The sequence below is a fragment of the Mus musculus genome, chromosome 4 (assembly GCF_000001635.26).
Source record: "Mus musculus strain C57BL/6J chromosome 4, GRCm38.p6 C57BL/6J".
Taxonomy (NCBI): domain Eukaryota; kingdom Metazoa; phylum Chordata; class Mammalia; order Rodentia; family Muridae; genus Mus; species Mus musculus.
In genome coordinates this window covers 58,140,043-58,166,209 of record NC_000070.6, presented here as the reverse complement: position 1 = coordinate 58,166,209, position 26,167 = coordinate 58,140,043, and the positions used below count along the sequence as shown (strand labels likewise).

The 26,167-nt window shown below is 41.0% G+C and overlaps 1 protein-coding gene across 1 annotated transcript in view; it reads left to right on the top strand.

Moving 5' to 3' along the window:
* The window catches only part of Svep1 (sushi, von Willebrand factor type A, EGF and pentraxin domain containing 1), a 163,801-nt gene that overhangs the window by 40,387 nt on the left and 97,247 nt on the right, over positions 1-26,167 (top strand). Inside the window, exons 4-5 of the mRNA NM_022814.2 lie at positions 19,537-19,695; positions 20,873-21,052. Coding sequence (NP_073725.2) covers positions 19,537-19,695; positions 20,873-21,052 — 339 coding nt within the window. The remainder of the gene's footprint in view (positions 1-19,536; positions 19,696-20,872; positions 21,053-26,167) is intronic.

Here is a 26,167-nt window from a genome sequence, read left to right as displayed (position 1 = left end):
CATTACCTCTCCATGCATATTTCAGGAATCAGAGAGAGAGAGGGAGAGAGAGAGAGGAAGAGAGAGAGAGAGGGAGGGAGGGAGGGAGAGAAAGAGAGAGAGAGGAAACATGGTAGACTACAAGGCCTCAAAGCCCACCCCTTGTTCTATAAACGTCCCAAACAGTGTGTCATCGACTGGGGACTGAGTATACATGAACCCGTGGAGAATGTTTCTCACTTAAACCACCACACACCACTAATAATTCTTCTAATAAAGTGCACACCACCAACAGTCTGACGCAGTGTCCCCTGCAGAACGTTTTCAGACAGTGGTGGAAAGCTGCTTGCAAGCAGTTTCTTGGGCATGTCCTGCTAAGGGACATGTGAATGTTGATGTTCTAGAAATGGTCTGTGCCACACCAGCGTGCCACTCATCATGATTTTGACTACTCATTTTCCTTATTTGCAAAAGAGGAAACAGTTCTAGAGAATTCAAGAAACTTTCTTAGCGAAATTCCACTGTAGGAGGTGGATTTCACACTCAGCATAGAGGGACCAGCAAGAAGGTAGACACTCTCACAGAGTCGACAGTGGGTAGAGGAATCTTTGTGTAGGAAAACATCCTCTGTGGTGAGAATGGGGCTTGTGCAGAGAGGCCGCTGCAGAGAAAGACACTTTCGAGGAATAAGAATGGACAGTGGGCAGAGAGAGACCTCTGTGCTGACCTACACGTTTAGATAGGCTTAACAATGTTTCCTAAAGTTTCTGGAACAGACAACTTCCCTGGGAAGGTATTTTCCTATGCAGATGATTGACAGGCCTATTCTGATTAATTCTTTGTCCGTTACCAGAAAACCTCCTGCTGCCTAAAGCACTGAGAATCTTTTAGCAGTAAAGATAATGTCTGTACCAAGGGCCAGAGATGTGACTCGGATCCCATTCATCTGACCAAAAATTATGTAACAGAGTAGATTGGGTAGAATTAAAGAAAAAAAATAAGTGGATCTATTAAAAAAAATAATGTGTGCTCTACTAGAAGTAAACAGAATTCCTTTAAAGGTCCCCAGCAAAGCCCTGACGCTCCTACCTCCCTGCTCTGTGATCTGTCGCCATCCTTTCCTGTAATGCTCCATGTTCTCCTTCTTTTCATACATTAATAGCATTCCAAATACTAAGGAGATTAAATTGTGATGTACTTTTTCTCCTTTAAATTAGTATGTTGCCAGGTATACAAGAGTTGGGGTTCTAAGCTGCTTGTGAGAGGGGCTCCATCCTTGACTTCACCTTTGCTGATTTCTACCTAGCTACTGAACATTGTTATCTTCCATCCATGCATAGCTTGTATGATTATTGGCCATCAAAGAGACCATCACTGTGTGCTTAGGTCTATGCCAAAGAACATAGGAAATAGAAATTGATAAAGAAAAATGAGTTTATTCAGTTTGTTCAAAACAGAGGAAGAAGGAATTCTAATTTTCTCTCTTGATCCCTGTGGCCATCTTAAAATTTGTAGGAAGCTTTTAGACAAGGGCTAGAGCTATGTAAAATTAATGGTGCCATGTTAGTCAGTCTTTTCCTCAGAGCAAAGGGACCTGGGTCCCAGGTTGCCTCTATTGTTTCTGCTCTTGCTTGCCAAATAGTTTTATAATTCATGTCAGAGTGGAGGAAAAATGAGGTCTTAAAGATCCTCCATTCTTCAAAGTGAAGAGTCTCAAGGGGCCTTGTGGAATATAAGATGTCCTCAGTCCAGGTCTGACAGAGTTCTTTGGCTCTAAGTTCACTGGTTTTTTTTTGGTTTTTTTTTTTTGGTTTTTTTTAAGATTTATTTATTTATTATATCTAAGTACACTGTAGCTGTCTTCAGTCACTCCAGAAGATGGCGCTAGATCTCGTTACGGATGGTTGTGAGCCACCATGTGGTTGCTGGGACTTGAACTCTGGACCTTCGGAAGAGCAATCAGGTGCTCTTACCCACTGAGCCATCTCACCAGCCCCTAAGTTCACTGTTTTGATAAGTACCTAACCGGGAACTTTCTGTTGGATGTTGGCTTGAACCCCTCTTGCATAACTATTAAACACGCTGGGATTGGTAGTGTTAATTGTCAACTTTACAGAATCTGGAATCATTTAGGGGTACACCTCTGAGCATGCTTACAGGGAATTATCTTGACTATTAATTGAAGTGGAAAGACCTACCCACTGTGAGTACCATCCCTTAGTTGGGATCCTGAACTGAATAGTTGAGAAAGGGAGCTGAGTGACATTCATTTGTTGCTTCTTGACAATGGATACATTGTGACCAACCCCCCACCCCCACCCCCACCCCCACCCCCTGCCAAGCTCCTGTGGCTGTGGCTTTCCAGCGATGGTAGACTGAAATCTAGAATGGTGAGCCAAAATGGACTCTTTCTCACTTAAGGTACTTTTGTTAGGGCATTTTAGCCCAGCAAGATGAAAAGAAACGAAGTTACACTCTCACAAGATACTGTCAAAGGCATAGATGAACACGTCTGTCTTTTCATGAACACACTGTTCACAGAGTCAGGATTTATGAAGGACAAATTTGCAAGGTTCAATTGTTTCATTGGGGGCAATTTTACCAGATATTACCATTTAATTGATATCCTTTGCCAAGGCAAATGCAAGTTATATTATATTATGTTTTAATTACTAATATTAACTGTCAGTTCACACACTTCATTTTACATAGTAAATCTCTCTCCCTTCCCACTGTCCCTCCCTGTGTCTGAGGAACGATTACAGAATGACTATAAAGACTAAGAGACAAGGAATTTCAGAGGTTTAAGAAGCCAGAGCTGGGTAACTTATATAAATGAAAAGGAGTCTGTAATGGTGACATCAAAAATGCCTGGAGGTCCCTGAAAAGTATAGCTGCTGGATTAGAGTTAAAAAGCAGAGTCAAAGTTGAACTTTAGTGTTGAATCCAGCTACAGAGGATGCAAGGAAAGACCAGGGACAGATGAAAGAATGGGTAGATGGACAGGCAGGAGGTCCAGATGGGGCAACAGGATAGGCATAATTCTGTAATGGAGTCTGCTTAGATCCAACATAACTCAAACACCAAGTCAGTGCAGATGACAAAAACTTACTGTAATCGAGCCACTCCTGATCAATCAATCAGGGCCCAGAGCAGATCCAGAGCTGAACTGCAACACTGAAGGGAAGTTGTATAGAACATTTTAAGGATGAAACTATAAATCGAGGGGGGATGGGGCGGGCTGCAACATTGTTCAATCATATTTTGACATAAGGGGTTGAGCAAGGGAGTTTCCACCAATCAGGATAGGAGTTGGTTCCCGGGCATCGGAACATGAACTTAGTTTGACCCTGCCAGCAAGATAGACAAGTTGTCATTGAGATAGCTGAACTCAAACAACTGTCTCCTTACAAGTTACTCCTGAGATGGTCAGACTCAGACAACTGTCTTCTGTTCTGCTCCTGTAAGTAACGCCAGTAATACTCATCGGCTCACCAAGTTGGACTTTGCTGATGTCCCCACTTTGATCTGTTGTTGGTTCCCCATCTGGTTACGGGAAGGTTGGATTCTTGCTTGAGTGACATCATAGCCATTTGCACTGCAGCTTTGTCAAACTTAATAATTGTGCGTATGATTGTGAGGTTCCTGCTTGTGCCTCTTGGTGTCCTGTGCCTAGAATCTTCTGTGTCTAATTTAATCTCGTCGCCTAATCTTACGAGTCTGTTCAGCACTCACCAGTGCCCCAAAGCTCACAGCAAATACTTCTCCAGCACAATACAGACTTTAAACTCTTTCTCCAAAAGGACATGGCTGACACAGGTCTAAATATTTAGGGAAGCATTATTAAGCATGCCTTCCTTCTTCTATATTTTGTGAGTTGCTTCAGGGTGTGGCTATACTATTTTTTAACTTATTGTTTAACTTATTATTATTACCATGTTTTTGTGGCACATGAACTTGGAGTGGGCATCAGCTTTTTAGTGAATGAATAAATGAGTAAATAAGTAAAATGGGTTACATCTTTAGATGATAGAGCTCGGCATATGGAACGCTGCTTGGTTCTCAGTTTCCTGGGAAATTTCCATTCCTCTCATAGAGAACTGGAGGTGAACAAATCTACTGACCCTGAGCACCCTGGCTCAGACTCAAAGGGAACCATCTGGAAGGCTGAGTCCAACAATAGGAAGTGGATAATCACACATTTATCTCTTTCAAGTTATCTGGGTACTGAGATGGCTTCCAAATTTGTTATGAATACTCTCTCTATCCCTCCCCTTCCCCTCCCTCTACCCTCCCCTTCCCCTCCCTCTCCCCTCCTCTTCCCTTCCCCTTCCCCCTCTTCCTTGCCTCCCCCCTCTCTCTGTAGGGGTGTGTGTGTGTGTGTGTGTGTGTGTGTGTGTGTGTGTGTGTGTGTGTGTATGCATTGTTTGCCTACTTTGAAAGCCTGTGATAATGTTTTAATTCACATTAAATAAGGCATAGCATTCTAGGATAGCATACATTTTCATCATTTAAGCAATTATTTAACAAATACACAAAGCTGAGAATGATTACTGTATGTAGCATGACCTTGACAGTTGGGAGTTTCTTGTTTAGGTGAGATTTATACATCTTATCAAAATACAGGGAAGATATAAGAAAATAAATCATGAATGTAGAACAAATTCTGAGGAAAAAAATGTGTGCTTTATGTGTGAAATATTTATGGCAAAAGGATAAAATTTCATAAAATAATATTCTTTTATCATATTTTATGCTTAAATTAAAAAGAACCATCTTATGTTTTGCTGTTTCCCCCTGGACAATCTAGAGGAGTCAACTGGAAACGCTTCGTGGTAGGAGAATAAGTTTGTAATGCAGTCAGAGAAATACTTTGGAATCAATAATTTTCTCATAAAGGAATAGTAAGCTTAAAATGGCAAGATTCCATTAGTAGGAGTATGAGATGTATATGCCTCCCAAGAAGAATCCAAAAGAGCTTTGCATGCCCATGCCAGGCTGTTGTGGACTGGGCTGGTGTAAGCATCAATATTAATCTGCAATCTGTCCTTTCAAGTCACAAAGGCTTTGTTTTTGTTTTTGTTTTTCAAATTCTCATTCATATCTGGAGATGTCTATAAAGCAGAGAGAGAGAGCTAACCAGAGTTGTCCAGTCTTTTGCAATCTCAAAGCTTGCCCCCCAGTGACACACCTCTATCCAACAAAATCTATCCTTCCCTAACAGTTTCACCAACTGGCAACTAAGTATTCAAGCAAGAGCCTGTAGGGGTCATTGTTTTTCAAATCTTGTCAGACAATGACTTTGTTGCCACCATTTTGGCTGCCACAATGATCACCCAGTTGCTCTAATAGAGAGCTAACAACTTCCTCCAACTCCTAGGCCCCCTTGTAGACCCCCTTATCTCTGGAAACCACTAATATGTTGCTTAATTATATAATGTTATCTCAAGGATGTTATACAAATGGAATCACGTAGCATTTTGAGACGCGTGCTGTTCATTCAACATAGTTCTCTGGAGGACCTCCCTGGTTTTTTTTTTTTTTAATTAGGTATTTTCCTCGTTTACATTTTCAATGCTATCCCAAAGGTCCCCCATACCCCCCCCCCAATCCCCTACCCACCCACTGCCCCTTTTTGGCCCTCGTGTTCCCCTGTACTGGGGCATATAAAGTTTGCAAGTCCAATGGGCCTCTCTTTGCAGTGATGACCGACTAGGCCATCTTTTGATACATATGCAGCTAAAGACAAGAGCTCCCGGGTACTGGTTAGTTCATATTGTTGTTCCACCTATAGGTTTGCAGTTCCCTTTAGCTCCTTGGGTAATTTCTCTAGCTCCTCCATAAGGGGCCGTGTGACCCATCCAATAGCTGACTGTGATCATCCACTTCTGCAACAAAGATAGAGAACTTCAGACCAATTTCCCTTATGAATATCGATGCAAAAATCCTCAATAAAGTTCTTGCTAACCGAATCCAAGAACACATCAAAACAATCATCCATCCTCCCTGGTTTTTACAGGTTTAATATTTATTCCTTTGTGGAGGTAAGGAATGTACCAGAAATATGCCACAGTTTAACATCTGTCTCTTGAAGAACAGTTGGATGATTTTCAGTTTAAGAATGCTTTAGTTTCATCTTTGTTGCTATCATAAAAATCCCTGACCAAAAAGTAACTTGAGGCTAAGGGTTTGTTTGGCTTACATTTCCAGGTCACTGTCCAGCATTTGATGGAAGTCAGGACAGGCGCTCAAGGCAGGAATCTTGAGGAAATGCTGCTTGCTGGCTTGCTGTCTAGCCTGGTCGCTGGCACATGCTTAGCTACCTTTCTCACAGTTCAAGACTTCCTACCTAGGGGTGATATAACACACACCAGCTGGATCCCTCTTACATCAGTTAATAATCAAAACAGCCCCCAGCAGGCATGCCACAGGCCAGTCTGATCTGGGAAATTCCTCCCTGGAGGCCTTCCTCTCAGATGGCTGTGACTGTGTCAAACTGACAATTGATGCTAACAAGGATGGATGGGAGTGAAGGGTTGGAAAGGAAATAGGGGGATGGGGTGGGTGGCCATGGGGTATGTTATGGCTAAGGCTGCTATAAACATCTGTGCACATATTTTTGTGTGAATATAGGTATTTATGAGCTAAATGTCCAGTAGTGACTTGGTATGGTAACATAGTAGCTATGTGCTTACTCTAAGAAGCAAGCAAGCAAACAAACAAAAATCCAACACAGTTTTGCATTCCCACCAGATACATACAAGTAGGCTCAGCATGGTAATATCTACCTATATTTCTAGCATTCAGAAGACTGGCATGGGAAGATTATATGTTTGAGGCCAGCCTGGGCTACACAGCAAGCTGGTCTTTAAAATAAGGAGAATAAGCAAGAGCGAGGAGGGAGGAGAGAGGAGGGGAGAAAGAGGGATTTGTGATCAGACTTCTCTGTCTTCTTTGGCATTTCTTGTTATTGACTCTAGTCATTCTGACAACAATGTTGTGGCATCTCATTTGCATTTGCATATCTCCAGTGAAATTGGAAATACTTTTACATGTTTATTTACTACGGATGCTTTCTTCCATGAGTTGTTGCTGCCTGCTTTTTATCCTTATCCTAATTGGTTTCTTTGACATTTGATTTCAAAGGATGAGAACTCTTTGTATTTTATACATACATACTAGGTACGTACCAGCTCTGCAATTTAAAAATAAATGCCTCATTCTGTGGCATTTATTTTTCATTCTTTCCATTGTCTCCAGGGATAATTGTCTTATTTTTATTGTTTATTAATCAAATTTTGGGAGATGTGCAAAGTGATGGCTTTGTTGTACTTGCGTGCATTTATTCCATTATATATAATCCATCCCTGCTGTCCTCCCATGTCCTGCCCTCTGGCTGCTTCTCCTCTCATCCTAAACACTCCTCCAGCCTTCCTGCCATGGATGCTCCTTTGTCCTCTCATTTCCCATCCTTTACACCTCTCTCTCTCTCTCTCTCTCTCTCTCTCTCTCTCTCTCTCACACACACACACACACACACACACGCACACACACACACACACATGCACACACTCACATGCATATATAATACCTTTAAATCTACTCTTCCTGGGTCTGACTTATTTCAATTACCATAATGATCTCCAGTTTCCTTTGTTTTCCCGTGAATGTCATAATCTCAATCTTCTTTATAAGTAACTAGGAATCTGTTAGATATGTTTATCAAATTTTCTTTCTCTTCCCGATTATAACTTGGCTATTCGGAATAGAGTACTGATCAGTGTAGACCTGCAAATATCTCCGTGGTTTGCGGACATGGCTTCCTCTGGGTACAATAATCAGTAATGGCACAGCTGGGTCATGGCTCTATCTTTAGCTTTTTGAGAACCCTCCCTATTGATTATCCCAGTTTAAATTCCTACCAGCAGTGTGTAAGAGTTCTTTATCCCTCACACTCTTGCCAACATTCACTGTTATCTTGATGATAGATGTCCTGTAGGATCTCTGTGAGTTTAATTAACATTTCCCTGGTTGCTAAGGATGTTGAACGATTTTTTAATTATTTATGGTCCATTTGTATCCTTCTTTCTATTCAACTAATTAGTCCTTTTGTTGATCGAATGGCATTTGGGATGTCTAATTTGGTGGTGGTGGTGGTGAGGTTCCTTATGGATTCTGGATGTCCATTCCTTGGCCTCTGTACATCTGTCAGTGATCCTTGATTTCCCCTTTGCGATGAAGGAGCGTTGAAACTCTCTGCATTTGTCAGCCCTGGGAGGTTTTGCTGCTGTTGCTCCAGTCCTCCTTCTGAAGCCCTTGCTTACAACTGTCTCTGAAAGAGTTTTCCCCTGGCTCTTCCTCATGTCTTACATTAATATACCATGTCTGTTTGGAGTTGGTCTTGTGTAAGGTGAGAGATAGGAATCTAGTGTCACTCTCTCAGGTGCGGGACTCTGTCTTTGCATGGTTATGAATGCCGTTGAACTTGAAGAAGTGCATCTGCAACATTTCCATCTGTGCTTTATGCTTTTGCCTTCTACAGTCTGAACCTTAGCCTTGCATTTATACTGACACATGCGTCACATTTTATTTTTATCGTGTGAGATTTATGGCTGATTGATTAGTTCGCCTGGGTATAGCCAGTTCCTCTACACCATTTCCCGTAAAGGCGATGCCTCCCTCACTGAACTCATTTTGTACTTGTTGGGTGCATTACTGTCCATTTCTCCGATGCTTTCTGTTCTATCAGATAGACTGTGTCAGTCCCTAGAGCTGTGTGGTAATTCTTGAAACTGACTGTGCCCATTCTGTTTTATCACAACCATTGTAGCTAGTCTAGCTTCTTTGTCTTTCCATATAAAATTTAGAATATTATCCTCATGGGCAAAGAATTCTGCTCTAATTTTCATAGGCGCTGTACTATATCTGCACATCACTTGGTGAAAATTTGACACTTTTGTTATGTTGCAATTTCACATTTATAAACACAAAGTTTGCTCGGATCTCTTTTTTTCAGCATTTTATAACATTTCACACGTAAATTCTGCATCTCTTTTGTATGATTGACACCTACATGTTTTGCTTTTGAGCCTCAGTAAATACTGGGGTTTTTTATTGTTATTTTTTTTCACCTGTGTGACTACTGCTAATCTATGAAAATGCCACGGAGTTTTGTCTGATTTCCTTGTATGCTACCTTTATTTAAGCCAAGTCTCAGTTCCAGGAGGGAGTCTGGTTTTGATAGATAGTTTAGAAACCCCTACAAAATGAATCAGTATATTTGCAAACAGAATGTCTCTTTTAGCCTGGAATGATTTCCAGTGTCAAGTCAGTTTCACATCCCAGAGATAAGTCTTACTGGTTCATGGTATAAAACTTATCTTTCATATTACAAATAATTTATTGAGGTTTTTTACATATGCAATCCTGAGATATAGTAGTGCATAGGGATTTTTAGTCTTTATTTGTATTTTGGGGGGCCTTTCCCCCTTTTGTTGTTTGGGGAGGAGGAAGTGTTTAAGCTATGAATTCAATTTTGCTAACAACAGAGCCGAACAAATGACTTACCATTGTGTGCATAATGGTGGTTTGTAGTTTTTGAGGAAATTATGTGCCTCTTCTGAGTTGCCAAACATATATAGACCCTCTCTAAGTAGTAGTATCTTATCCATGTCTACAGGGTCTGTTTCATTCCTGAGAGCAATGTTTGGTATCATATCTTCTTTGTTTTAGTTGGTTAAAGCTTTGCCTCTTTTACTTGATTTTTCAAAACTCTTTTATGATACCCACTGAGGCATCTCACCAGAGCCTTACACAAAAATTAATCAGTTTTCCATCATTGGCAAAATAGTTGAGAAAATCAGCTTACAGCAGAGCAGCTGTATTTGGCTCGTGGTCCCAGAGGTTTCCATTCATGGCATTGACTCTCGTTCAGAGCTTGTGGTGATAACAGAGCATGTTGTGAATCAAAGCTTTGCGGTACATGGAGGCAAAGACAGAGCAAAGACTGCTATACACCCTCCTAAGACACACTTTCGGAAAACCTACTGTCTCCAACCAGGCGCCCTCCCAGGAAACCTCATCACCTGAGGCTTTGGGGAACACCTCCCATCTAAAGCATAACAACCCCCAGATAAAGAACTTGGCTTCTGATGATGTAACAAGGTCGGAACACATGGCTATGCCTGTTTTTCATTTGTTTAATTATTTGGTAGAAGTACTGTTATCTAAAATGTCCTAGTCTACTGGTCTACCCTTTTCCCCATCCTTTGGCTAACGAGAACACGTCTCATTGCTTTGTTTGCTTGTTTGTAGAATACCAGGGTTAGGTCTTCTGTCTGAGCTCGAGCCCCCTTCACCTTTGACATGCTGACCACGCCCCTGGACACACCCCCACTTTTGAGTTCTGGACCATGTCCTCCTTTGTTTTCATCTTTTCATTTATTTTTTTAAAGTAATGTTCAAAAATAAAGTCACTTTCATTAATGCACAAACATCACACAGCTGATATGAGGAAGCCACTCAAACACTTGCCCAGTCCCAAACTCTGTTAGAATGGCCACTCTGAAGCTGTCAGGTTTTACACTCCCACAGTTACACTTATATTCTCTTACCTACCAAAAAGAAGAACTATGACTGAGTTTAAATTAGAAAAACAAAATAGGCATATAGCCTCTAGGCGTATAGCTTCTTCCATGCCTTTAGTGTCCTGCATGGGTTCTGCTCTTCCTCAGCACTGACATCTCCCCTTCTTGCTCTCCTTTTGAAACGTGCTACCCTCCTTTACAGCTGTTTGCATATATATATATATATTATGGCTATGATGCGCATATGCTAGAAAACACATGGTGTTTTTTTTCTTTCACCTACTTAATAAACTTTCCAAATATGACCATTTTCCTACAAATTTTGCTATTCTTTGCCCATGAATACTACTCTGTTTTGAACATATACCACATTTCCATTGTTCATTCATCTGTTCACGGGCATCTAGAGTGGTTCCTTTTTTTTTTTTTTTTTTTTTTTTGCTGTAGTAGGTATAACAGTAATAATTACAGATGTGCTAATATCTCTGTAGTAAGATACAGAGTTCTTCGTGTATATGCCCAGATGTGATATAGTTGCATTGTAGGGAGCTTCCAAACTGATTTCCATAATGGCATATCAATTTGCTCTGCCACCAGCATTCTCCCCAACATTTGTGGTCAGATTTCTTGATGCTGGCCATTCTGAAAAGGGTGAGGTGGTATCTCTAAGTGGTTTAAATTTGCTTCACCCTCATGACTAGGCTTGTTGAACACTTTAAAGAATAGTCATTGGTCATTTCTGTTTCTTACTTTGACATGTTCTGTTTATTTTCTTAGCCATTGGGAGTTTTATTTCTTTGGTGTTTAATTTCTTCACTCTAGACACTAGTATTCTGTCTGAAGCATAGCTGGTCAAGATTTTCTATTCCAGATGTCATCTATGTGCCTCACTGAGTTTTGGGTTTGGTTTGGTCTGTGCAGAAACCTTAATTTCATGTGATCCCATCTGTTGGTACTTAAGGCTGGTTCTATTCTTATGAGCCCAGTGCCTTGAAGACACCCCCCCATGATGTCTTGTGATGCAGTACTCTGTCCTGTTTAATTGTCCATGTGTGCTGATGTCCTGCACAGGGACACAGATGGAGTGCCAGCTTATTCTTTATCCCCGATATCCCATTACTGCTTTTCATCCCTTTTGAGGGGCTCAGAATTTTAGTTTACAGCTTTGTTTATCCATACAGGAGTGATGGGGGAAAAAAAACAGCTTTCTAATAAGTTACATAACTTAGGATCAGTTGAAAAGCCATCAGTAATGTGGGGAATTCTTTCTTCCACACCCCATCTTAATGGGTGAAATGGGAGAAAGATGACGATATAGAGAAATCTCGTGTGTTGAAAGTATTGCAGTTGCCAAAGTAAAGTACTTGCAGTATTATTTACACAAACATCATTCAGAAGATACTTCAGATGTTTTAATATGAGAGTCTAAAGGAAAAAATCATTACATGATACTTACTTCAAGAGTGGCAGACTAGACCACACAGGCAGGTCCATTCATTCCAAAACAGGTCTTAAGGAAACCACAGAAGAAAATTATTTAAATCTGTCTTTTGACTCCTTCAACTGTTGGATTGACTAATTTTAGGTACTCTGGCAGATAAGATTGCTACCCAGTACTTACCCTAAGATAGCTTACTATGAAATGAGGCTGTAATTACTAGAAAGAAGTCAGAAGAGGTGTCACGACCAAGAATTATGAGTCACACATTTCTGTGTGCACACATACATGCACACTATGTTCACACATGCACAAGTTCACATGTGTGAGTGTGGGCATGCATGTGTCCCAATGCATGTGACGAGATCAGTGAACAATCGCAGGTCTTGTTTCTTTCCTTCCATCTCACTTACAAGGATGCTTTCTTGTACAACCCTAGTCTAAGTTCTTTGTTGTAAATCTGCAAGTTCTTTCTCTGCCTCCTGTCTCACAGCCACAATGAACTATTGATAATTTTAAATCTGTTGACACCTAGGGAAATAGCTCAGTCAGTAAGGAGCTGGCCTTGCAGGTATAAGTTCCTAGATACCCAAGAAAAAAATGGCAGGCATGTTGGTACACACTTACAACAACTCTGGGGAAGAAGAGACAGGAAGACCCTGGGGCTTACTGGAAAACTGCTCTAGCTTCACTAGTGAACTCCATGCCATATATAATTTCTCAATTATGCAAAGTATAACGATGCAATATGAATTGTATAAAGAGCTTCACAGATCTAAAAGAACCGAGGTAGCTGCACCATGAGCCAGCTTGTCAGAAAGATACAAAGGCATTCAGATTTCTGAGTTCAAGGTCAACCTGGGTCAGAGGTAGGTTAGGCTCAGGCTTAGGTGTGGTGTGAGACCCTATTGCCAAGGACAAGCCTTGGCTTGAAGAAGAGTCCCTGAAAGAATGAGTTTTTTGAGAGTGGCAAAAATCATGGGTACAAGCTGATGGCCTATGTTCTGTTCAAGACAACTTTCCCGGAAGATCTCTCAAGATAACTCAGCTCTCAGAAACCAAAGCCCAGTCCTTTATTTACATATCAATTCAGTCATTTATTCCAAGTTCCCTTTTGGTTATCCAATGAATCAGCATTCCATTGCCCCAGCCTCTTGATTCTTAAAAAGAGACACCAAGCACATTTTTTAAAAAACATTGCAAATTAATTCAGAAATCTACCTGCTTTTGTAAGTACAGACAATAAGTTTGGCTAGGTGGGACCCTGTCCTGAAACTGCCATTCCTACCACACCTAAGCCTGAGCCTAACCTACCTCTGTCCCAGGCTTGGAACTCAGAAATCTGAATGGCTTTGTATCTTTCTGACAAGCTGGCTCATGGTGTAGCTACCTCAGTTCTTTTAGGTCTGTGAAGCTCTTTATACAATTCGTTTTACATCGTTATCCTTTGCATAATTGAGAAATTATATATATATATATTGAATTCTTGTTTTCAGAGCTTGTTCCCACAGACTTAAGGACCATCCTGAAGGTCACAGCATTCTACCACTTGCTGAGACATTAAACATACTCTTTCTTCTTGGGACTTGTGCTGTCTGATTAGCATGGAGTCATTAACCTTAGGAGAAAGGACATTCCCCAATAACCTTGGCAAGGAGACTATTTTTCAAAGATAGAAACATGAAGTAAAATACACATATTTTCATATAAACAAGCCTCACACCCAGCAACTGTCAACACTCATGGAGGCCCATGTCCTGCTGGTTCTGTTTCAGGGGCAGGAAGCCATGTCACTCTGTCCCTTCCACATGGCCATTGTACTGGCTGGATTTGTGTGTCAACCTGACACTGGATGGAGTTATCACAGAGAAAGGAGCTTCAGTTGGGGAAGTGCCTCCCTGAGATCCAGCTGTGGGGCATTTTCTCAATTAGTGATCAAGGGGAGAGGGTCCCTCGTGGGTGGTACCATCTCTGGGCCGGTAGTCTTGGGTTCTATAAGAGAGCAAGCTGAGCAAGCCAGGGGAAGCAGGCCAGTAAGTAACATCCCTCCATGGCTTCTGCATCAGCTCCTGCTTCCTGACCTGCCTGAGTTCCAGTCCTGACTTCTTTGGTGATCAACAGCAATGTGGAAGTGTCAGCTGAATAAACCCTTTCCTCCCCAACTTGCTTCTTGGTCATGATGTTTGTACAGGAATAGAAATCCTGACTAAGGCCGGGCAGTGGTGGCGCACGCCTTTAGTCCCAGAACTTGGGAGGCAGAGGCAGGCAGATTTCTTAAGTTTGAGGCCAGCCTGGTCTACAGAGTGAGTTCCAGGACAGCCAGGGCTTCACAGAGAAACCCTGTCTTGGAAAAAGAAAGAAAGAAAGAAAGAAAGAAAGAAAGAAAGAAAGAAAGAAAGAAAGAAAGAAAGAAAGAAAGAAAGAAAGGAAGGAAGGAAGGAAGGAAGGAACCCTAAGACAGCCATGTAGGACTCAGAACCCTATCTCAAATGAGACTGATGGAAATTTTCAGGATGACACCTAAAGTTGTTCACAGACACACACACACACACACACACACACACACACACACACACACACACACACACACACACACTTTAAAAAACACTATTGCTAAGTGTGGTGGTGCATCCTTTAATCCTAGCATTTGGAAGGCAGAGGTTGGTGGGTCTCTGTGAGTTTGCATCTAGCCTGGCCTGTGTAGTTATTTGCAGGCCACCCAAGGCTATATAATGAGACCCCCATCGGGAAAAAAAAATCAAGTAATAAAAACCTGTTAATACACAGTGAATGGGAGTGTAGGAAGCCATGTGCCTGTAACCTTGATAATGGGGATGTATAATAGTTTAACTTTAATGGTTCATAAGTTAAAAAAAAAAACACACTGGAAGGACAGCTCAGCAGTTAAGAGTACATGTTCCTGCAGAGAACCTGGGTTTGATTCTAAGCACTCACATGTGGTCCACAACCAGTAATACATCTCCTATTACATTCCAGTAATAGGAGATGCAAGGCCCTCTTCTGGTCTCCACAGGCACTGCACACACATGATGCACAGATATACATGCATGCAAGCCATTCATACACATAAAAGAAAAACAGTTAATATTTTGCAGGAGAAAATAATTATAATAAATTAGGGATTGGAAAAAAGTATGATACTTGAAGATTATGTAGAATTACAAAATTGGTTGGCATCAGGCTGAGCATCTAGTGTTAAAAGAAACTAATAAATGATACATTTTCTTCTCTTTTTATGTGGATCTTAGTCATCAGCTCTTCTAGAAAGGAAAAATAAAGTCAAAGATAGCTTTAAAACTCTCCAAAGAGTGCCACCTAAAAGTGTATACTCAGAAAAGCTTAATTATAAAAATAAAAGTGAGCCCCTGTCTTCCGACCATGAAAGTTGTAACACAACTAAGAGAGCAGTTTCCAACAAAAAGGGTATTGTCTTCATATTTCATACTCAGGTTGTACCACCCCGAGTGTGTGTTTAAATTCTTAATACATGACAATTTCTACACCAAGGCTTTTTGAGGGCTTGAGGGTTTTGGTGTTTTGACAGTTTGGGTAGTACATCACCCTCCTGACAAGTCTGAACAGGCGCTTTCTATCACAGGCTGGGTGCCCTGCGGTTAAGGTGCCATTTGCTATTAAGGCACCCCACAGGGTTCAAATTAGGAATTTTGTTTAAATAGTCTGTACTCTGGCCAAATGAGCTGACCAATTCCAGAGAGAGTGGCAGGATGCTTATACATTCCACACAAGCACTGATGTGTAAGAATTCAGGGTTGCCTAATTCACTGACAAAATTGTAGTGGAACAGAGTTGCCTAGTGGAAATAAAGTCCCTATGTGTACAACTACATCTCGTTTTTGTGCAAGTGTTGGCTCAACATTGGAGAAGGCAGTTCTTTTCCACAGCAATGAAGTTTTGTACTCAAAATCCTAGCACAACTACCTACACGAATAAATTCTGTACTCGGATCAAATGTATAAGGTTGGAAAGAAGTGTGATGTCATTATAACATCATGTTTGGTGCTCTACCTAGGTAGGGCAGAAATGAAGACTCCTGGATGGTTCAACTCCACAGGTTGCCATTACACTCTACACGAATGAGCACCCTGGCACCCTGCACAGCACCAGATGCATCCTGTGCAATCTCTCTGAAACCACACTCCTTAAAATTATTCACTGACCCTTAAAGATGAATTGTGCAAGGACTAAGGTTTTCAATTTCCATTATGCTTTTAAAAGTTAATCTTAGAAAATGTATAAGGAAGAGTTTGATAGAATGTTATTTCCTGTATGTTGTGTGTTACATGGACACATAATACACACTGTATAGTGTATGTTGATATTTAATGAGCCAGACAGATTAGAGAGCAGAGAGACCTCACTTTTTACAGATTCCAAAATGGTTGATGGTCACTGTCAACTGAAGAAAGATCTGATGTTTGTAGTGACAAATTCAAGACTCACACTTCCAAGAATAGTAGCTAATAATCACCAGCATGTTTCTGAAAAAGGAAAGTGTTTATTTTAACAATAACAAAGAGAGAAGTTAAGAAATAATATTTGGTTTGCTCATTTTAAACAGAAAAACAAAAACCAACCAAACAACACCCTTCCCCTACACACCTAACAAGCCTTGAGGAACTTGTTCAAACCACATATTTATTTCATCTCCTCAACTTCTGCTCAGCTTGGGATGAGGACGTGGTTCACCCTTGAAAGTCCAGGAAATTGATTACACCTCTTCCCTAGAATTGTGTAATGCCTCCAAATAGTTCTCCTGGAGTCTGTTTCCCATCATCACTGTGAATTTCACAATGTGTTTCCAAATGTGCTTTCAGATATTTTTATCCCAAACAGTATTCTCCAATGTTGTAAGCCCTTGACTATTCAAGGGGGCTTGGCAAATATAATGTAGGGTTAGTTTCTTCTCTAGTTCTATTATTTTTCAAGATAAATCACCAAATCTGCATCTAGAGACTGACTGCCCTCAGGGAACACTTCTTTATGTTGCTTTATCCTATTCTACTTATGGAATTTTCACACATGACCTTTGGAAAGACCTTAGACATCATTAGCTGTATCTTCCTAACGTAATAGATATAGAAAAGAAAAATAATGTTCCAGCCTCATGAGCTTGTGAGTGGAAGTGTGCTGTCTCATTGGAGAAAGACAGAGATGAGTGAATTATTACACAGCTGGAACCAGGGCGTGGGGGTGGTGATGTGTTGTGGGGCTCAGAAAAGAAGGCAGCACAAATGTCAAAAGAGGTTGGGGACACTTTGAAGAATAAATCAGAGTCTTGAAGCATGGTGGAAGTTCTCCTAGAGGAAGAGAAACATATGCAAAGACAGAATCTAAGTGGAGGACAGGAAAGGGAAAGAAACAAGGGGACAGCATTTACCAAGTGCCAAAACATTTATTACAACACACCTATCAGAGGAATACTCCCCCTCTGCATAGTTGGGAAATGATGGGCTGGGGACATTATTTAAAAGTTACCACATGGGAGCTAGAGAGATGGCTCAGTTGTGAAGAGTCCTAGCTGCTCTTCCAGAGGACCCAGGTTTGATCCCCAGAACCTAAATGTCACCTCACTATTTTTCTTATTTTTGTGTTATTGATTTCAATTTCCTTCTTAGCCAATGAACTATGACTTGTTTACTAAAGTCACGCACACTGCCCAGCCTCTCCCTTCATTGCTGAGACTTTTGCCCAGTGCTGTGGCTATTTAGATTCACAATGTCCTTGTACGTAGCTGTCTACCTGGATTCGTGCTTTCCCCTGCATCTGGTCTTGCTCTGGAGGAAACGGAGCATCTGATTCCCATCAGCCTCTTACTTATTTTTCTCTTAAGCGTGTGATGCGTTGCCTTTCTGCTGGGCATGACTTTCATATATTTCACTTGGCTGTTGCTGTTTGTCTTCGGGTGTGGAGCACAGTCTCGGCAGATAGCAAAAGGTGGCTGCTGCTGTGCCAACTTAGCTCTGTTGTCCTGCAATTCTATTGCTCTGGCCAATGATGCCCAATGGCAAAGTTCATTTTGCAGTGGTACTTTGTTCTCATGTGTGGCTGTCTTTATCTTAATTACTTTCCCCTGCAAACTCTCACTTCTGTTTAAAGGAGACCTTGCCTTGCACTTGACTGAAGATCCTGGTCCACAGCACTGGGATGAAGGCATGTCTGATATAATGTGTAATTCAACAGCACCTCCCTGTTCACTAACAAAATGCTCCGAAGTAAGAGTCCCTTCCCTCATGTCCTTAGGAACAGTTCCCTGATGAACTGTTTTTCATGGACCAGTAGCAATATTAGTATTTTTAAATGTCTCTCTCATTTTTAAAGTTTTACATGGATTCAGACCTAGAATTTTCTAGCATGTTCCATGGGAGCTTGCTATATTTTGTAGCATAGTGAGGACTTTTAGAACCATGGTTATTTCCCTGATAAATGCATTAGATTATGAATCTTCTAATATGATTGCTTCGTGCTTCTGGATGCACATACTTGTTAGTTATGGCTTCTCTGCTCAATAGTCAAACCCACCTTATGGCCGTGCTTCATTTAATTGGCTATCTGTGTATCGCCAAGTCTTCTTTATTATTATATAGCTCATCTTTTAGCTTACTTTTTACAGGTGGGAAACCCCATAGGACTGAAGTTACAAATTCAAGGTCAGACAGTGTCAGTGCAGGGGGGTGATTGAAGCAAAATTAATTAGATTCTGCTTTTAATCTTTCCTTGCTCTGAGCCTGGGAGAAGCAGGATCCTTTCTTTTTTCTTTCTTTTTTCTCCAAAAGACATTTCCCATCAGCTAGGATTTTCCCTGTAGCCCTTCATGTTCTCCTTGTCCCCTGTCAAATACTTCCAACAAAAATGACGGAGAAGGGACTTCTGGATGTCTGCACGGACGGAGCACAGGGATTTCAGGGCAGAGGTGGAGTGGCTGCACAGCATAGGGGCATGAAATATTGAAGATTTCTGATTTGCTATGGTTTGCATAGTCTATGGAGGGTCATTGATTACTCTGAGCCCCGTAACAAACAGTGCTGTGTTGAGTTTTCCCATAAGTCAGCCCAGACATGTTATAGTTTATGACAGAAACTAATTGTGGACCAAAGAGACCTTTACACTCAGCACTTAAAAAGTAATGTTGGTCTTTGGTCAGGGTTAGCTGCTTTGGGAGCTGGATCAGACGGTTCACTGATTAAGAGCACTGGCTGCTTTTCCAGGGGACCTGTGTTTGGTTCTCAGGACCCACATGGCAATGAACAACTCTCTAGAACTCCAGTTTCAGGGAATCAGATGCCCTCTGCTGGCCTCTGTGGAAACTGCATGCACATGGTGTACATATGTACATGCGAGCAAAACACAAGTTGCTTATTTGCTTGAATTATATAATGATTATTTCTATGTAGAATGAGTGTTTCCCACATTCACATTCATTCTTTATATTTTTCTAACTTTCTATGAACACATCACATAAATGGACTTCTCTGGCCAATTGTCTGCCCACAGCTTGCCCATCAGGGACATATAAGCCGGAAGCTTCTCCAGGAGGAATCAGCACCTGCATCCCATGTCCTGACGTAAGCCACACCTCCCCACCTGGAAGCACTTCCCCTGAAGACTGCGTGTGCCGAGAGGGATACCAGAGATCTGGCCAGACCTGTGAGGGTAAGCACCCTACTGCTCACCAATGGGATCTAGAAAGCTGATCTTGATCTCTGTGGTGCAGAGTTGGTGGTTGAATCCATTCTTTAGGATGATCTTTAACATCCCTGGCTTTGGTCACACTTCTGGGGGTAAGGGGGATCGTTTGCTTCTGTTTCATAGCATTTGTGAGCACTAAACACATAAGCATCATGGTTCAGAGACGGGATCTGAGGCCATAAGAGTAATGTGATTGCAGAAAATATGAGTTAGTACTTAGAAATAAAGAATGCTACAACTTTAGCAATGAATTAGAATATCATATAAGCATGTCTGGACTCTGGTAGTGCTCAAATTGACTTAAAATTTTTCATAAATATTTTCCATCATGATGAAAGTAGAAAGTATTTATATAGTATACAGCACATGGTGGAAGCTGTGTTTTATTGTCTCTATCAATTAGACTGGTTTTTCTCCTTTATTTTTGTTAGTTTATTTTGGTTTTTTGTTTGTTGTTTTTAGTTTTCTTTGTTTGTTTTTAGGGTTTTTGTTTATTTGTTTGTTTGCTTGCTTGTTTTTTGGTTTTGAGATACATTTTATCTGCATAACCTTGGCTGTCCAGGAACTCACTCTGTAGGACAGGCTGGCCTCAAACTCAAATATCCTGCCTGCCTGTGCCTCCAGAGTGCTGGAATTAAAATGGTGTGCCACCACTCCAGGCTGCATGTTTCTTCATTATTTCATGGTATCTTAATAAGAGAGAAAATATTTAATTATCTATGGAAGTCAAGAACCAAGGACTAGGGTTATATAGCTTGTGGCAGAGCATGTGCTTAGCATACCTGAGATCCTGGGACTCAGCACCAAAGCTGAGGGGCAGGGGAAGGCTGGGAAATCTTACATTTATCTATGCCAGTATCAAAATAAAACTCTTTGAAGCTTAAAAAGTAGTGTTTAGACTATATTACATTTTAATTGCTAGTAAATATCTTCCAGGAGTCATATGTAAAGGTTCTCCCTCAAAACACTCTTAGAAATCAGATGGATCAAATAGGAAAGCTATAGGGAAATATGATGGATAAATATAGATGTACATATGTAGACAGACAGACAGATGCATGCTTTGCTAAATAAACTGAAGCAATGCAGTTCCGTAGACAAACATCTGACTTTGCTTTTTGTTTCTCTCTCTGAATGTTAGTTGTCCACTGTCCTGCCCTGAAGCCTCCTGAAAATGGTTTTTTTATACAAAACACTTGCAAAAACCACTTCAATGCCGCCTGTGGGGTCCGATGTCGCCCGGGCTTTGACCTTGTGGGAAGCAGCATCCATTTGTGTCAACCCAATGGTTTGTGGTCTGGGACAGAAAGCTTCTGCAGAGGTATGGAGTCTGGCTAGTTCATGATGTTTCTTGGTAGTCTTGCTTCACATTTGTTATTTAAAGTCAAATGGGGTGGTCAGTCATTTGTTGATTTTCTGATCTCAGAGATTAGACTCCTGAGAAAGTGAAAACTGTAGGAAGGTTGAGAACTGCTAAGCTTCCCTGGCCTCAGCTTTACAAACGATGTCATCCATATTCCTTTGATGATGTCTGTCTAGAGCATGAATTCTCAGCCTGTGGGTCATGACCCCTTTTAGGGGTCAGATATATCATATCCTGGGTATCAGAAATTTACATTACGATTCATAACAGTAGCAAAATTGCAGTTATGAAGTAGCAACAAAAATAATTTTATGGTTGGGGTCACAACAACATGAGCATCAGGAAGTTGAGAGAGAAATGGGCTGGTTATTCTATTATGATACAGGTAACAAGAACTTTAGGACAGGTGGCAAGCTCTGAGATAGTCAGATTCCTGACATGAGATAGGGCTTGAGTCATGTCAGAGTCCTGTGATGGAAGCACCTCAACTCAAATGTCCCCAGATGTAGAAAGTGGAGAATTTATTATGGTGAGATCCCAAGGAGCCAAGACAAGCCAGCGAGAAAGAGTGGGGGAACGACAGTGGAAGTCATGACTTCCACATCATGAGTGGAGTAGTGTCTTGGACCACACGTGCTTGGCCATCTCCATCATCTGAGTTCCTGGTACTTACAACTACATAGCCTGACCTCCAAAGGCTTCACAAGGCAGGAAAGAGGAGGCTTTCCAAGGGAAGGTAAGAGCAAGCCAAGGACTTGCGGACCTCCCTCCAACAGCTCAACCCCCAAGGTGGCTCTGTATAGTGCACTAGATTTGAGACATAGATATATTTAAAATTTAATAATTGATTTTTTTTGAAGTTCAAATATAGTTGAACATCTTGGTAGATTGATTTGTTGTTCATTACTAAACCTGGCAACCATACTCTGCCCATGATCAACAGTCTTTGCTGAGGAGTTACCTTCTCCAAGACTCCATAATTCACCCAGATCTCTAGGTAAAGGATGCCGTCTCCTGGGAATGTCTGCGCTTCTATATCCATAGGGGAAGCTCATTGACTTGCCGTTTCAAGAGCATTTCAAAGTTCCATGGACACCCGTCGTCTGTGTTAATTGGCTGCTGAGGTTGAACCCAGTAGTAAACAGGAAACTGTGCAAATCAGATCTCTGGTGTGCATCCTGCAAAAAAAGTGGAGAGACCACGGTCAGTGGGTTGAACAAAATGGCTGGCAGGGAAGCTCGGAAAATTAAATGGATGAGCCTCAAAGGCAAATGCATCGATAAAGTAAGAGTGGAATTCCAAAGACTGGAGGGGAAGTCTCCGAACAATCAGATTCCTTAAGGGAGTGTGGAGATCAAGACTATTCACACAATGAAAACACAGTTGAAAGCCAAATTAATAAACTGAAAAATGTAACCTGAGAAATTCCCTTGAACGTAGAGGGTAATTTCAAAGATAAAGAAATTCTGGGGGGCGGGGGAATGATGTGATAGAGAAACTAGAATTATTCCTCTCTTATTAGGAATTCAGAGAGCGAGCCGAGCTGAGGACTAGCAGTAACAGAAGATCAAAGACTATCACCCCAAGGTGAAATCTTGAAAATAAATATGCGCAACCAAAACCTTTAGATCCGCTTTAAAATCAGTTAGCAGATGCCAGAAAAAAAAATATTAAAAACAGACCAATGTCTGGAAATAATCTTAGCGACATATCTGAATGCCCCCAGAAAAAAACACAAAATAGCCTTGACTTCCTAGTAACAAATAACATTACCTCTAAGAGGCTCCGGCTAGCTCAAGGCTGTTTACTGGACGTACGAAATGTCTGGAGAATATATTTCTAGGGTTCTGAGAGAAAAGACTTAGAATACTGATTTGCAGTCTCTCAGCCACTGTGGAAGGGTGAGGGTAAACGAAGGTCATTTTCTGTCAAGAAGCAAAAGCCACACATCCTTCCTGAAGCAATTGTTCAGACCATATCTGAGACATTTTCCTTGGGGTACCAGTCACTGTCAGCTGCCAGTTCCATGTGAAATGCCTACCCCTTCTACAAATGACAGGGGAGTAGATGACATTTTAACTTACAAAGGAGAAAAGTGGAGTGGTCAGTCCACTGTCCCTTCAGAGACACTCTGCTCTCTATAATCTAAACCCAAACCTTCTGCCCTACACTAACAGCTCTGACAGTCCATAGTACCTCTCTGAAAGCTGTTTGTTTGCAAGCCTTGTCTCAGGCCTTTGGTCTTCATCTGCCTAAGCCCTCCTCTCTTGCCTGCCTCTTCAGTCTGAGAGGTGTGGCCCTGGAGTGTTCACTCCATCATTCTAGCCCTAGGCTGTGTCAGGATCACTCAGGGAAGCATGTGCAATTTGGAAGCAAATTTTGGAAGCAAATTGAACTAGAAAGCCCAGAAGAGAAGTTGGAGCATCAGAATCCTTCAAGACTCCATCTGAGATCCCAGGCCTGTCAATCTTTAGAAGTGAAAGCCACCAGGCTCACTCAAAACATTCTAGGGAGCCTAAGAAAGCCTTGTCCTGTATGTAGCCTTGCCCCTCTGGCTCTGTAGCCAGAAATGGACATGGGCCACCATTGGTCACCCAGAGTACCTGTGAGGATGTAGAGGCAAGTAGGGACAGGTTGGAAGGCTCTGGGCCTCCGTGCATTTGTCCATCAGTGAAATCTGACTACAGTGACCACTGGAACACTTAGGTTTTCCCAAAGCAAGTGTAGGCTTCTCTTCTGATCCTGACTTGGGACCACAATAAGAATTCTTACCAATATATTTCTAGCTTGACCAACCTCTTACAACAGCAACTACCACAGTCATCTGCCCTGCTGATTAACTGTTAGACTGTTAATACAGCACTGTTAATATAGACTTATTGTAGAGTGTATTTTTTTCTCCTCTCTATCCCAAGTGATAACTTTGGCGAATGAAAATTTCATCTTGACAAGATGCATACTGATAAACATACATTGTATAACAAACAAACATGTATTCAGAGGCCTGAATGATTCACCCATTAAAATAAAAAGTGTGTTTGTTTCTCTTTGATGTAACTTAAATTGCTGTTCTAATATAGACATATTTAACACAATAGGGAAGATTTGACAAGACTTTGCCGGATTCTCCTAGAATCCCGGCAGCTTCTCTACCAAGCCACTGCTTCGCTTCCCTTTAAGTGTACTTGTCCTGCATAAACACTCAGGTCCTCCCTTTACCATATTATCAATGCCTTCTGGATTCACTTGAGATCCAGGCCAACAAAACCCATACTATATTTCATCAAACCCAAAATGTATATTTCTTATTTTTTTGTGCCTGTAAAATTGGAATGCACCTTGAAATTAGCAGCAATAAGCAGGTTCACGGGCACAACTGTGGCTTTAGCAGTGACTCATAAATAATCGTGTGTCTGGGACTCTGAGATGTGTCCACTGGGCAAGGCTGGCTTCTGATTCGGGTGGGGGAGGGCAGTATGCTGAAGTAGTATTTTATAGGTATGATATAAGGGACAGAGAGCAATTTTACTTATGTGAAAGTTTTTATAAAAATATAAGATGGAGTCAGGAAAGAGTCATTGGGGAAAATTGGATCCTAGTTCCTTGTCTGTTATGCTACACTGTCAATATTTTGTAATGTTGGCTGACGACTGACAGGTTTCGTTCCTCTTCCTCTGAGTGGAGCACTTATCCTGCTTCATAAAGCACTCACACTCATTTCCAATTTTCTTTGAATTATGTGTCTCATTCTCAACCCTGAAGGGAATCTTTGGTGATGCCTCAGTAACAGCTAAAACCCAGAAGCACAGTAATGAAATCCTGGGATACTGGGGGTTTCCCGAGGAAGGGTTTCAACAGCAAGGCGCCTGCACTTAATATCAGATGTTTTCTGTTTCCAATAATAGACAAAAATCACAATTTGGAGACTGACAGTAAGTGTGTATCTGGAAAAAAAAACCTCAATTCACCTTTAAGATGAGACCCACAGCACATCTGTAGTTTTGTCATTGTCTATATTACATAATAGATTGTTCTCTTATAACACAAGACTGGACTTGAGTCTATTTTCCCAAGTTTAGTCTATTGGGTCTATTTTTCCTAGTTTTAGCCGTCTTTCTAAATTATTAACTGGTGTATGACCTGCTTATAATAACTGTGTCTTATGGAGTAGAGTGAGTCCACACATGTATACAATGATAGTCAGTTAGGGTAAGCTGCTGTTGTCTGGATTAACCATAGGAATTTCTTTGAAACAAGTGTAAATTAAGAAACAAAAGAATTGTGAGCTGAATCGAGTAATTAAATGTGTACCTATGAAAAATGGCAATAAATACTTACTCTTGAATGAAGAGTATAAAAACGTTTAAGACATGAGTAGAAATGACTGTGTTTGCTTTGTTTTCCCTAAGGAGCAATAGAAGTTTATTAAAAACCAACATTTGAGAAGCAACACAGCTCGTATCTGTGACACCCACTCTAATTTGCCCTGAGTACCCATGAGAGATGTTACAAATCCAATTCATCTTAGCTTTGGAAAGCTGTGGTTTGTTTTTTGAGTATTTCTCTTTTTAACTGAAGCTAAAAGCAGTTGCTTGGTGTGATTTTCCATTTTATATATCTCAATTATAGAAATGTATCTCTCTCCCCCTTTAAACCAACCCAGCAGCAAACACGGCACTCTGTGCAGTGGCCACATTCAGTAACAGTCCTGTGTGGCAGGCAGAGTACATTGATAAGTATTTTATTATTATTTACCTTCAGCCCAAATTGTCCCAGCGATAGCACAGGACAGGATCTCATATTTATCCTCTCACTTAATTATTGAATTTCCTCTATAGAGTAATAAATCTGAAACTTATATTTAATTCACTTAATATTTATGCTCTGCCAACTGATGTGATTTGGATGAGTTCCCACGAAATAAATTCTGCCAGTAACCAGTAAATATATATATGCACTTGAATATTTTTCATGACCTTTCTTTCCTACTCTTTTAAAGGTTTCAAAATAAACAAATACACATTCTTGCATTAAAGAAAAAGAGAAAAAAAACTTGCTCGTGCATAAAAGCAC